Genomic DNA, 12,540 nt, shown 5'->3' on the forward strand with positions numbered 1-12,540 from the left:
AATCTAAACCTTTGCTTCTTCCTTGCTATTCCCTTAGATAAAGCCCTCCCTTTGGGGACATCTTCGACCTTGTGCAGTGATGGATGCTACCTGCAGGGTCCTTGTTCTGAAGCTGTTTGGTTTACAGGTCCCCTTGTTTCCCTACTAACTCCTTAATGCCACTTCTGCTCTTAAGACCTCTCAGTTCATGAGCCTCTCCTGAACCTACACCTAACTCTCTTTCCAGATGGTTCTTAGAGCAGAGGCCAACACTATGAGCAGCCCTGGTCCCCAGGTGGGCCTGGCCTGCCCATGGGCAGTGTTGGTGAGCATACCTTGAACTCATAGGACTCTTCAATGATCACTTCCAGCTTAGTGTGTTCTCCCAGAATGGGGCGCCCCATTTCTGCAATGCGCCTCTCTTCTTCCTCTTTGCTGGTCAGTGGCTGCTTGTCATCATATTCCTCTGTGAAAGGAGAGGGCAAGAAAGTGAGTGATGTGCTCGGTTTTATTTGGCAATCACTGGATCCTGCTTCAACAAAAGCAAGAATGCAGGAAGCCCTGCTAAAAATCCCTTGGGTGAGATCATAAGGTCGGAGGAGAGGATTGGGCAGGAGCTTGGGATATCTGGCAGCACATCAGTGTGGCTAGGTGATTACCGGCCCCCTGTCTCAGGCCAAAGTGCAGCTCAGGAAAAGCACCTTCTGAGGGGCACACGGAGAAAGACTCTGCCTGCACACTGTCTGTGTTGAGGCATTCACCTACTGTTCCCTGTGACAAGCCCAAAGGAAAGCACAGTTAAGAGTGCTCAGGGATAAAGAGGTCCCAGCTTGCTCCTCTCCACTTTCTAGAAGCAACAGAAAATGCCCAGGGCAAAAGTGTTGGTGGAAGAGAAATTTTGATCTTAGCCTCGCCAAGAACCCTTGCCAAGAAATTGCAAAATTTCCATTCCACATTTTGGTAAAATGCCTGGGCTCTAGCACTTCCTCTTTCTGTTGCAAGGCTGAGATGTGTTAGGCAGACCTTGACAATATTAATCTGAGAGTAAACAGAGGGTGAGGGTGAGGCCTCCGGGAAGTTAATACTCGGTCCCCATGGGAGCGTGACTATTTCCAGAACCACCATGTAGTGTACACTCCAGGAGAGGCTAGTGGGTGCTGGGCAAATGTTAATGGACCTGGGAATCCACTAATGAGAGGAAGCTCACAGTTGGCTCCTCTCTGCATGAAGGTCGTTAGGACAAATTCCACTCTGAAAAGAAAGGCCATGCCTGTGTGAAGGTCCTGTAATCTCTCAACCCACTTCGTCTTCCGGCCCAGGATGCTGGAGTAGGCCAGGTCACTTCCTCTCAGAACCAAGGTGACCACCTTCTCCAGGGAGGTAGCATCTGTGCTGTAGAATGCCCTAAGCCCTGAGGCCCTCACTTCCAGGACTTCCCTGCAAACCGCCTGCAAATGAAGTGTGTTGACAGAGGAGACAACAGCAAGGGAGGGACTTCTTTTGTATTTAGTCATCAGCCTCTGTGGAAGTCCACACCTCCCATCTCCTCCAAAGACCCACAGCTTGGCTTCTCCCTTGCCAACCGACCCTGCTGTGGCAGCTCCCTTTGTTGCTCTAGCCGTTGTGGCAGAGAATGGCTCCTAGGTTAGCTGTTCACCACCAGGGCAGGGAACGTTTTCCATACCAAAAGTCCAAACTAACAGCAGGCAAAGCAATGCATTCTTTAGAATGTGTTCAATAGTGTGTTCCTAAAAGGATATTTTTAAATCTGCTTCCTTATCCCCAGGGATTGCAGGACCTAAAGAAATTAGAAGAAGACTAAAAATAAGTGATTTGGGGCTGCCCAGAAGCTGCCAAATGTTAGCAGAGGCAAAGGAGAGGTGCAAGAAGAGTAATTTTAACAGTAAAAGGGATAAAATATTTTATAGTAGGCTTGGGAACTTATGACCCAAGGGAAGGCAAAGATTCAGACCGGGGTCTCAAAGATTTGTCCTTATGACACACATGTGCAGTCATGGGGCTGGGATAAGATATGTAAAGTCCAATTTACCCAGCTCTCAAATCAATCATTTTGATTCCCACCATTTTCTGGACCTTGAATCCAGGATAGTGTTAGTGGTAGTTTTCACAGTAGCAGGTTATATCAGAGCCTTTGTTCAAAACCGTGGCCAAACATGGACATCTTGGAGACTCAGGTCCAGGAAGAATTATTTCCCCAGAAGGAGAAATATTATAGCTTGGGTTTTTATGTGAATTACAAAAGCCATTGGAGAAGGATATTTATTATGGTCCTCCTTTCTGTAGCTCATTTATAAATGACAAGGTGCTTTTAACATGACTTGAGATAATTTAGGCAGAAAAAAATAGAGAAATTACAAATGAAGGATGATGTGGTGGCATCATTTAATGCAGCATTTACAAAATGAAATGATTTGGAACACGGTATTACAAAAATGGACATGGTAGTAAATGAAATCGAACACACAATGAGTGAAAGGGTTTTTTTCCTTTTCAATTATCGTTCAGTCATTTTGATTAAGAAAAGATGCTTAATTTTGTGTTGTGTCTGTAACTAGTTTTCAACATTTGGGTTCCCACCATTTTAAGAAAGAGAAAATAGGTCTCAGTCATAGAGCATTTGGCAGTATCTAGTTAGATTTAATAACATTTTTTTCCATTGTAAAATTTTTTATCTTACTATTTGTGAAAAATGACACCAATTTTCCATTTGTGTTAGTGATTCAAGGTTTTCTTTTAAAAATAAATTCAGTGCCATAAAAACATGAGGCAATTTCAAATAATTATATTAAGTAAATAACAGTCTGGTTGGTATGCAGTCAAAGCAAAAATTGTAAAGAAGCTATGAGAATGACCAAAATTTTGGAAATACTGTCACAATAGATTCCTTACAACCTAGAGAAAAATAAAGCATCTTGCTCCTATCATTAACTACATTCTTGCTCCAAACCTGTCTTGGGTTTCTTAATGCCACACTCTTACCCCATTGTCTGTCCACCTGGGAAATCTTCCCTGTTGCCATCTAGTTAGAGCCCACTTATCTCTCAGAACTCCAGCTGTATAGCCTCTTCTTGCTTGAAATGTCCCATGATTAAACTATTTAGGAACAATTATTTCAACCTTAAATTAATTCTTTAATATTCATTGTATGTGTTGACCATGGACACGTCTTATATACTGAGTTTTTTTGTTTTTGTTTTTTAACTTCCCTTTACACACAAATATCCGGCATGTAAAACTGTCTCATTGCTCTCTGATCCATCTTCAAACCCCCCAGGACCTATCAAAATATATGGCCTGCAGTAGGTGCTCCATAAATATTTGTTCTTTGATTCTCCAGCTTACTGTTAGAAGTCTCTTATTTGCTCTATGCATACAAAAAATCACTTACTCATTGAGCACATGTCATTTCATTTCCACAATGTGTCAGCCTGTCTGTAGCCCCCACGATCTTCCAGAAACTCATGCGGGAAGAGAGGCAGGTGCATGGATAATTTCTAGTACAGCATGGTAAGGGTTGAGGACCAGGGAATGGGGAGAACCTTACTTTACCTATGGGAGCCAGAGAAGGCTTCAGGGAAGAAGGGATGTTTGAACTTGGTGAAGCTTGCCAGGTGAAGATGATGGTAAGGATGGCTAGGAAGAGGTTGGGTAAGGAAGGGAATTTCAGGGAGAGAGAGAAGTCAAAGTACAAAAGCACAGTGTCATGGAAGACTCAGGACTATTCACTTCAGTGTCATGAAAATTTAAGATACATATATGCATACATGTAACTTAGAGAAGAAGCTGGATAAGTCCTAACTATTATTGCTCAATAATGATATCAATAAATTAGCAATTATTTATGAGTTTTTGATACTGTTAAAAAAGAGATGAGTTCTATTTTTTTAAAGTGCCATCTCTTTAGGGAACATTTTATTGAATTGGGAAATGGCTTAACAGCTTTGTTTTTCTGATCTGCTATTATTTTGTTTCCTTTTCACTTTGAGCACTGGATCAAAAGCAGTCCATTTTGCTATGTTCAATGTCAGTTTCATTTCCTTACTCATGGAGAGTGATAATATGCTGTGGTTTTAGATTTTTTCTTGGATAGAAAAAATTAATTCTCTCTCTGTGTAATTGTGTGTATACACAAATACTTTTTAAAGTTATCATATTTTATTGAGAGGTCAAGATCCATTATTTAATAGTGTAGTCTTAATGAACTGCATTTAGACCAACTGCATAATTAACAGCCACTGTTAAAATCTATATCGACAGGATATTAACAATCATATGATAAAAATTCCCCCCTTGGGATCTCCCCTCTGTTCCTAAGTAATTGGTTTTGTAAACAATGGCAAATAATAAAAGCTACTAGCTACCTGGGAACTGGGGAAAACAGAGTTATGAAAAACTGCTTCTACCGCTTTCTGGTTCAGGTTGCACTTTGCAGCAACATCACTGTCAGAGCAGGTGAATGTCTGAAAGGGGGACCCCCAATTGAAAAACAACAGAAAAACATGGCTTATCTCGCTACATAGAATTTTACCTACAGATCTATTGTTGATGTTCTTGCATGTACTGTCGGTTTTTGCACGGCGGTTAGCTTTACGTTAATGAAATTGTGGTTTTTGAGCTCTCTGATGAAATGAGTACCTGAAAAGTTGATTACAGTAGAGGGAATCGGATGTTCTCTAGCATGAACTTTCCTGAAGACAGGTTGGCCTAGCGAAAGGACAGGAAGAAAATCAGCAGAATGCATTGCACTGGTTTGCCATCAGACCAGCTGGTTTTCCAGCTTTGTGGAATTAGTAAGCTCAACATCACACCCAGATGCACACAGCCCAAGCAACATTAGTTTGGGGTTAGAGTGGTTATAGGTCACTTTTACATTGGTTAAGGAATGAGCAGAGGGTGGAGGTCACTGCAGGGTGTAGCCAGACTCCTGCAGGTGGCTGAAATGGAGTATCTCGGTCCTTCAAGTCAGTGCTTCCGGAAGCATTAGGGGCAGCAGGGAGCACGAAGTGTGACGACAGACACCTGGTCTTGAAACCTGTCCGTGCCAACGAGCAGAACCACTAGTCCAGTTTCCCACATATAAAATGGGGATGTAGTACCTGCTCTGTCTACATCACAGGTTTGTTTGAGGGTCAAGTGACATAACTTCTGAAACATGCCTATTGCGTGTATTTCCTGGGCAGTCTGAATGGGAGAATGTTGTACACGCTTGCAGGCTCTGCAGGGGTGGGCCGTCCTCACAGCCACTGTCTGGATTAATGAGGCCGGGGGCTTTCACCGAAGTCGGCTTAAACTGACTGCCAGCTCCACCAGCTATTTGCTTCTACCAAGAGCTACCCTCTGGAACGGACCTGGAATCATGAGACCTGGGACTCAGTGCCACTTCTGCTGCCTAAACTTGAGCCAGGCGTTTCTCTTTTCTGTGACTCAGTTTGCTCAACTGTAAAATGAAACTGGACTCGAAGGGCTTTGCTCCTCTAATCTGTATGCTGGAGTGGTGAATGTGCCTTCAACTGACAGAATTTTCATAATTTGCCTTCCTTAAAAAGCCGTGTGCCTTATTTAGTTGATCACATCTTCAGCAAAATATGACTGGAGTAGTATTGAAGAGGTATATTGACTGTTATATGATTTTCAGTAATTAGGGAACGCTACAGTTGTATGTTTTAGGAGTTTTGGGGACCAAGCATGCCTCTCTCTTCTCTAAATTGAGCCAAAATAATTCATTTTATTTTAAAAAATCCATATTTATGCATCCTCGTTTCTCCTTTTTGGGGGTATTTTCCATTTTCCATTTGATGGGAATTCAGACTGATGGCATTTATCAGGCATAGTTGGGCTTTGGAATAAAAAGAGGTTTAATGTATAATTTCAAACTATAGGTAGAAAAGGGAGTGAGGCTTGGAGAAAAAGAAGGAGGACTGTGCCGGGGTTAGAACAGTTGTCATAGCCCAAGACTTAAGAGAAGTCGAGAGCCTGAGCCTGAAACCTGGGGTGGACTGATGACTTTCTCTGAATGTTCATTTCCTCCTCTATAAGTGAGAATGATAAAATTGTACTTCATAACGTTATTTGGGAGAGTCAATGAAATAATGACTAAGAAATGCTTTGCAAACTCTAATGAGCTATATACTGCATAGGGTGTTCCTAAGTCATGTGACTGGAGGTCAAGGGGGATGAGATCATAGTTCCAAGCAAGGACCTTTCAATGAGGCAAGGTCTAGGCACAACAGGTAAAGACGTGCAAATTCCCAAAGCGCCACCAGCACCTCATGTCCACTACTAATGAGATCTCTGAAATATTGGTACTGAGCTGTGGACAAAATGACTTTCAATTTCCATATATTCTGCTGCAAATTTTGATTTTCACACTCAGCTGCACAAGTTTATGTAAAAGCTGTAGGCAAAGTTCCAGGACTAGATTAATATTCCTCAAAGCCTTGACTTCAAAGCCTCAAATTGACTTCATAGAAAAGCTCTTTAGGGCTTAAAACTGCTTTCCACCTTATAGACCTAAGGTTTAGAACTTTTTCCCTGGGCCACCTTAGATAGTGGTTCCCTGGTATTATGGCCTGGTTCAGGATAAGGGTTATATAAAGTGAGACAGTACCCAGGAAAGGAGGAATGTTCTGGAACATTCTGTCATTCTAATTGTATTGATTTCAAGTCTTGGGAAGTAGTAACAATAGAAAAAACTACTATTTCATATTAAAATTTCACCCCAAAGGAAGAACTCAGTGAACTACATGAAATGATAGAAACCTTTCAAGGAAGCAATTCTGTCATCTTGGAGGCAAGATGTGGCCAAGGCAGGAAATGTTGGACATGACTGGACAGATATCCCAGAACTTAGATAATGAAGAATTTCTGAGAAAAGAAAACTAGGATTCTATTATCTGAAATACTAAAAGGGAAGATATCTCAAATGAGATGGATGGAAGGTCCTAAAACAAAACCCTGACATAGTCAAGGATAAAGAAAATAGGAAGACATCCAAACTCATCAATAATGTTTAACAAGACATTCTATTTTCAAAGACTATAGTTAAGGTCTCATTATCAGGCTGCAAACAGGCCTGAAGGTGCTACTAGACACAATGTTATTTCTACAATGGTTGATATTTTTTGTTTTTTTAATCAATTACTTCAATCAAGTCATGAAGACTGGCTTGTGAAATTTTTGACTTCCTCAAATCTAGCAAGGGTAACTATTATATTGGATGGCTTCAATTGCTTAAAATGACAGGATGAGGAAAGCGAAGGTAAATATTTTCTAAAAATGTAAATTCTTGCACTTGGATTAAAAAAATCTCACCTTCAGTCATACAGAACCAGGGAGTTCTGAACTGGGAGAACTTCAGATGAGTCAGATTTAAGAATTCCTATACATAGAATCGTCTTGTCATTTTTATCCTGTTTGATTTTTATGTCTCTAAGAGTCTATGAATCATTTTGTCATTAAATAACTGTGTCTGGAGAGAAGCAGTGGAGAACAGCAGTCATGTGAAATTGCCCATATTCAGAAAGTTCCTCATTGAACAAAATTGTGTTGGAACTGATTTGATCGTGAATTTACAATCGTGGATTAAATTAATCTCAATTTAAATCATGGCATTTTCAGAACTAAAATTTTCAGAATAATTTCCTTTCTAATATTTTTATTCAGTTCTCTAGTTTAAAAAAAAATAAAAAAGATTACTGATATCTGCACAATATGTTGGGAAATTCCATGTAGAATGGCGATCCATAACATCTTCAATTTGCCACTTCAGAAAAATCAGAGCTATCTTTGATGTTTATCTCCCTGTCTAAATAGGGAACTATCTTCCTTCTGTGTGCAAGATCACTTCAGAGCTGTGCTAAATAATGCAATCAACACAGACTAGACACCATTCTGAACTGAAGGGTTTTAAACATTTTGACTGGCATTTTGCATTTTTACAAAGCTCGTTGTAATAATAATGTACCTCAAGTGGGAGGACTATTACTTGAGACCATGTTCTTAATGTTAAAACCTCAGTCCCCAAAATGGGGCTCAAATTGGTGTGATGAGGAGAGTGGAATGGAGTGCTCAGGTCTCTCCCAACACGGCATTATCTATACTTAACAGGATTCTGAACTTGGGCTGTGGAACAGTCTCAGGTGTCAACTCCTTGTTTCTCGGAGGCCACTAAAAGGGTTTTATTTACTCTGGGACTCACTGGAAAATTGAGCAGGGCAAGCCACACATCCCCAGTGCTATGTGAACATTTGTAAACTGACCCATGTCAAAACGTGAATAGTTACAGTTTCTCCATTTCTCCATACAGATTTGCTCACAAATAAACACAATACAAGCACGTTGTTAATGTGTAAAATGTTAACTGTTGTAAAATCAGCAAGAGCACGCCATGTGCCACAACTAATTGTTAATACATGTTACATAAGATGTGGTTTGGGTTTGATTTTTGAAGGCATTCAGGGGAAATTAACATATTTTTAAAAATTATCTTACCACACAGGTATTTTCCTTTATTAAAAGCAAAAAAATGACATTTAAAAAAATGTAATAATAGTAAAAACAGACACTGAAAAGTAAATTTTGATAGCATTAGACTTTAAAAATTCATACCTGTTATTGTGAAGCCACCTAGAAAAGAAAACAAAAATAAAAATTACAATTTATTTAATGTACACCTTAAATAACAAATGCCAGTGACCTCAGACTGCCTGACCACCCACCCAAAGTATGAAACTTTCCAGGTCACATTTACAATTAAGGAAAATGTGAACGTATCTGCTCATGGCTTAAACACTAGTCACATTTTAAGATTGTGGGATTTAGTGCACAAACTTAATTTCTGTGCATACCTAAGAAATCACTGATATTAATTTGTTAGATAAATTACCTGACTTTTACAAAAATGAGGCCAATGGCCCTAAACCACAATCCTGCCAGCAAATCAACAGAGATAACAGAATAGTCAGGAAGATACTATATCACCTGACAGAACTGGAAGATAACCTAGAAAAATGGAAAAAAGGAATGCAAGAAATGAAATGCTTACCAAGCTCATTCAATAACAGGGCTGTGAAAGAAACAGACAAAAACAAACACAGAATAAGAGACCAGATGAATAATGAAAGTAAGAGGAATATCAGCAGAAAGAAATCCAGGCAGATCTGATCAGAGTGGGAGGAAGCCACTGCTAAAAAGTGGTGTGTCCCAAGGAAATGGGGCAGTAGGGCACTGGGAATCTTTCCAAATAGTCCCAACAGAGTGTTTCTTCTGTATATATGTATATAGTATATACATATACTCACTGTCATTTTTATTTGCTTTTAATGAAGTATGTTCGTAAAAAATTTAAATACATAATTCATATTATATCTTTCTTTACATTTAATAAGAGATTTCTACTATATTTTGTTTACTATACATATAGTAGAAACATTTTATGAAGTCAGTCCTAAACTTTATTGGAGTGAGTCTTTCTCATTAAGTATTGCCTGGGAGTTGGTCACTCCAACCTACGGGGGTCTGAAATCAGCCAAGATCTCATGTATTGTACTTTTCATTCAGCAAGAACAGATACATCCTAGAAAAGTCCATTTTGTTTACTTTGCCTGGAAGGGAACTTTGGCCCAAGGAAAAGCTCTTGCTGCCTCTGGAGGCTCTATTTTCATGATATTTTGGCCCCTAAGAAATGCTTATGTATTTTAAGTCCTAAAAGCTTAAGAGTCCAATGAATTAGTGTTAATTGCGTGCCCTTGTCTGTTACTTTGGCACATTATATTAGGGTCATGGAAACGGACAGGGCAGTGAGGATGGGGGAAGGGGTTGCGAAAAATGCATACTTTGCCTTTCAGGTTATGTGCTTTAAACCCTGACGGGACTGCAGCATTTTATTTTGGTGAAAGCTATCTGGCTAAATGTATCAAATAAATTACTTTCAATCTGAAGATGGGAATGTAGTGTTTACATTTACAGGCCCAATTCTCCCTTTAACGTCAGTGCCATTAAAGGCTACTCTCTAAAACAAGGCAGTAATTTTATTTTTAGTGACAAGAATCCACTTGGCAGGTATGAAAACCGGATAGTACTATCTAGGAATTTTAATTCGCTTTTACATGACAGCTTATTTTACTAACACAACAATTCAAAGAGCTGTTTCCAAACACTCTTCCTTTAGATAAAAGACAGTTCTTTGGAGGAATACAGTTAGAAGCAAGTACCCTTTCCTGTATGTTAATGAGGCATTTTGGATCCCATCTTTGGAAGAAATCGGCCATAGAAAACGTAGAAAACGCTTTAGAAAAACCGGTCTTTTTCCTTCCGTCTACTATCTATAGAACGTATTAAAGGGCTCCACTGAATAGGTCTGCAGTCTCCTTTCCCTGCCACTCCAATGGCTCCTGCCACCACTTTGAACAGGATGAGATCAGTGACATACAGGTTTTTTCTAATGGACCCTAAAGCCAGTGAGTTCTCACAAATGTGGGATTAGTTATATTTTCCCAAATAGTGGTTCTACTCTAAATTAGTTCTGTATATTTGATTTTTTCCTTTATGCAAAAGTAAAATTATAAACTTCTTGTCAAGTGATCCATCAAGTCATCTCTGACACTGCTATTAATATTTGGAGTGCTCATTTTACACACATGCATAATTAAATGAACAAGATTCCTATTAAAATGGCCACTATTAGAAGAATACCATAGGGTGCCATGCAAAGCTGGTGTAAAATTTCTTTCCTGTCTTATCAAATATGAGCCACACAAAGTAGGTATGGAATTAGAGATAGGAAAGAAAGTTGGATTCTTTTTTGAAATATTTTCTAAAAATATAAATATGAATCAACACAATCCACTTGTAGGAATACTACTTTTTTCTTTTTAGTCTGCATGTTAGAAATTTATCAACTGTATAAGAATCATATGGCCAAAAGTGTTAAGAGTTTAGGCTGGACAGGGCCTTAAGCAAAGTTCTTACTGAAGGACTGTATCTTTTCCACTAAAAAACTGATCTGACTATGAATTCATATATATGGTACCTTTTCAATGTCATATTTGATGATATAAAAAACATGCCAAAATGGACAGAAGAATATTGATAACACTGCTCATTATGGATCATTGTTTTTGTTTCATTTTATTTTTAAAAAATCTGGGTTCCCTAAGAAGGTCTAATTATTGAAATCTGACATTTTCTATTAACTGTCATGGGACTCATTCATTATTCCTAACAGGTATTAAGTAGCCTTTATCACAGGCATTTTAAGAAAGATTTAGTATTGGAACCAAATTTTAATTGTGAAAAACTAAATGCATCAGCCATTCTTTTAAGCATCACTTGTGACTTACAGAAATCTCTTTCAGCATTTATTAAATCTGGCTGTGATCAAGGTTAGTTTGCACTTCCTGAAGGAAATGGGCATTGTTTGGTCCACTTGTGAGTTAGGGGAGGGAGATGAAACTGCTAAAGGAAATGGAATATAGTGGCTGGAAGCTGAGGAAGAGGAGAGAGTTAAGTGTGAGAGTAGGGAGACACGGAGAGAGGAGTACAATTTCTCGCTGATATGTCTTTGTATACTCTCACACCTTTCATTCCTCTTCTTATCCATTTTGGTTCCTCAAGCACAAGGGAGAAACTGCACTCTTTCTCATATTCCTCACGGTCAAATATTCTAATGGTAATGATCTTCCTGTGGGAACACAAGACAAAGGCAAAACAAATGGTTGGAGTCACACGCTCATGCTCTAGGTGTTCACCAGGCTGTACGTTACTGTGAGGTTATGGAGGGAGAACTGGCAGCACATGGACCTTTCCGAGTATGTAAAAGGGCATCTGGAGTACTCAGTTGGCTCCCATTAAGTTTTCTTTGCTAATTCATTACTTTCCCAGCTCTGTCCTGCATCGATTAGCAGGAAAGGAAATCAGAAAGTTGGCTTCATTTTGCAAATTGTGTGGTATCTGCACCAACTTTCCCAAAAAGAGAGGCCAGATTGTACTGAAAATTAGTACCTCAGACCTGCCATGTGCCAAGTGGCCCAAACTGGCTGAGGCAGCTACAGGTCGGGCCCATGGTGGCCCAGGGTGCGGTCTATGCCCTGTTACATAGGTGGAGGGATGTGTGCATAGTAACTCATGTTCTGAAGAGTGCAGGCATCCAGGGGTGGCACAGGCCAGCAGAAGCTGTTGGGCTCAGCCCTGGAGCAGCTCCCCCACCTTTCTTCTCACTCATCTCCACCAGGCGGGGCTCTCCAATCTCAAGGAAGAAGGTCTTGTTTTTCTCATACTCCTCATCATCAATTACCTTGACTGATATTATTTTGCTGAAACAGAGAAGAATAGAGATTGACGAACAAGGGGACAAGGAAAGAGAAGAGAAGAAACATAGAGGAGAGGAAACCAAGGTTAATGGGCTGCACTTCCAGAGAAAGGGCAATTGAGAAACTTGTGCATTATGAGTCTGTTCTTCAAGAACGGGTCTGAAAGCATAGGAAATGTCCACCCAAAGCATAGCTCTCCTGCTCAGGCACACTGAGTTATTTTAGGTAAAAT

The 12,540-nt window shown here is 39.8% G+C and overlaps 1 protein-coding gene across 14 annotated transcripts in view; it reads right to left on the reverse strand.

Annotated features, from left to right (window-relative positions):
* Positions 1-12,540, reverse strand: part of SLC8A1 (solute carrier family 8 member A1) — a 391,565-nt gene that overhangs the window by 48,275 nt on the left and 330,750 nt on the right. For 5 of the 14 annotated variants that reach the window (XM_058278450.2, XM_058278448.2, XM_058278445.2 and 2 more), the window contains 6 exons: positions 12,205-12,311; positions 9,044-9,064; positions 8,608-8,625; positions 8,491-8,505; positions 4,636-4,704; positions 315-445 (listed from right to left, as the gene is read on the reverse strand). In XM_058278450.2, the coding sequence (XP_058134433.1) occupies positions 315-445; positions 4,636-4,704; positions 8,491-8,505; positions 8,608-8,625; positions 9,044-9,064; positions 12,205-12,311 (361 nt within the window). Of the gene's footprint in view, positions 1-314; positions 446-4,635; positions 4,705-8,490; positions 8,506-8,607; positions 8,626-9,043; positions 9,065-11,576; positions 11,681-12,204; positions 12,312-12,540 lie in introns of all 14 variants that reach the window. The other 9 variants (XM_058278453.2, XM_058278460.2, XM_071208788.1 and 6 more) reach the window with 5 other exon arrangements.

Source organism: Dasypus novemcinctus, chromosome 17 (assembly GCF_030445035.2).
Source record: "Dasypus novemcinctus isolate mDasNov1 chromosome 17, mDasNov1.1.hap2, whole genome shotgun sequence".
NCBI classification, from domain to species: Eukaryota; Metazoa; Chordata; class Mammalia; order Cingulata; family Dasypodidae; genus Dasypus; species Dasypus novemcinctus.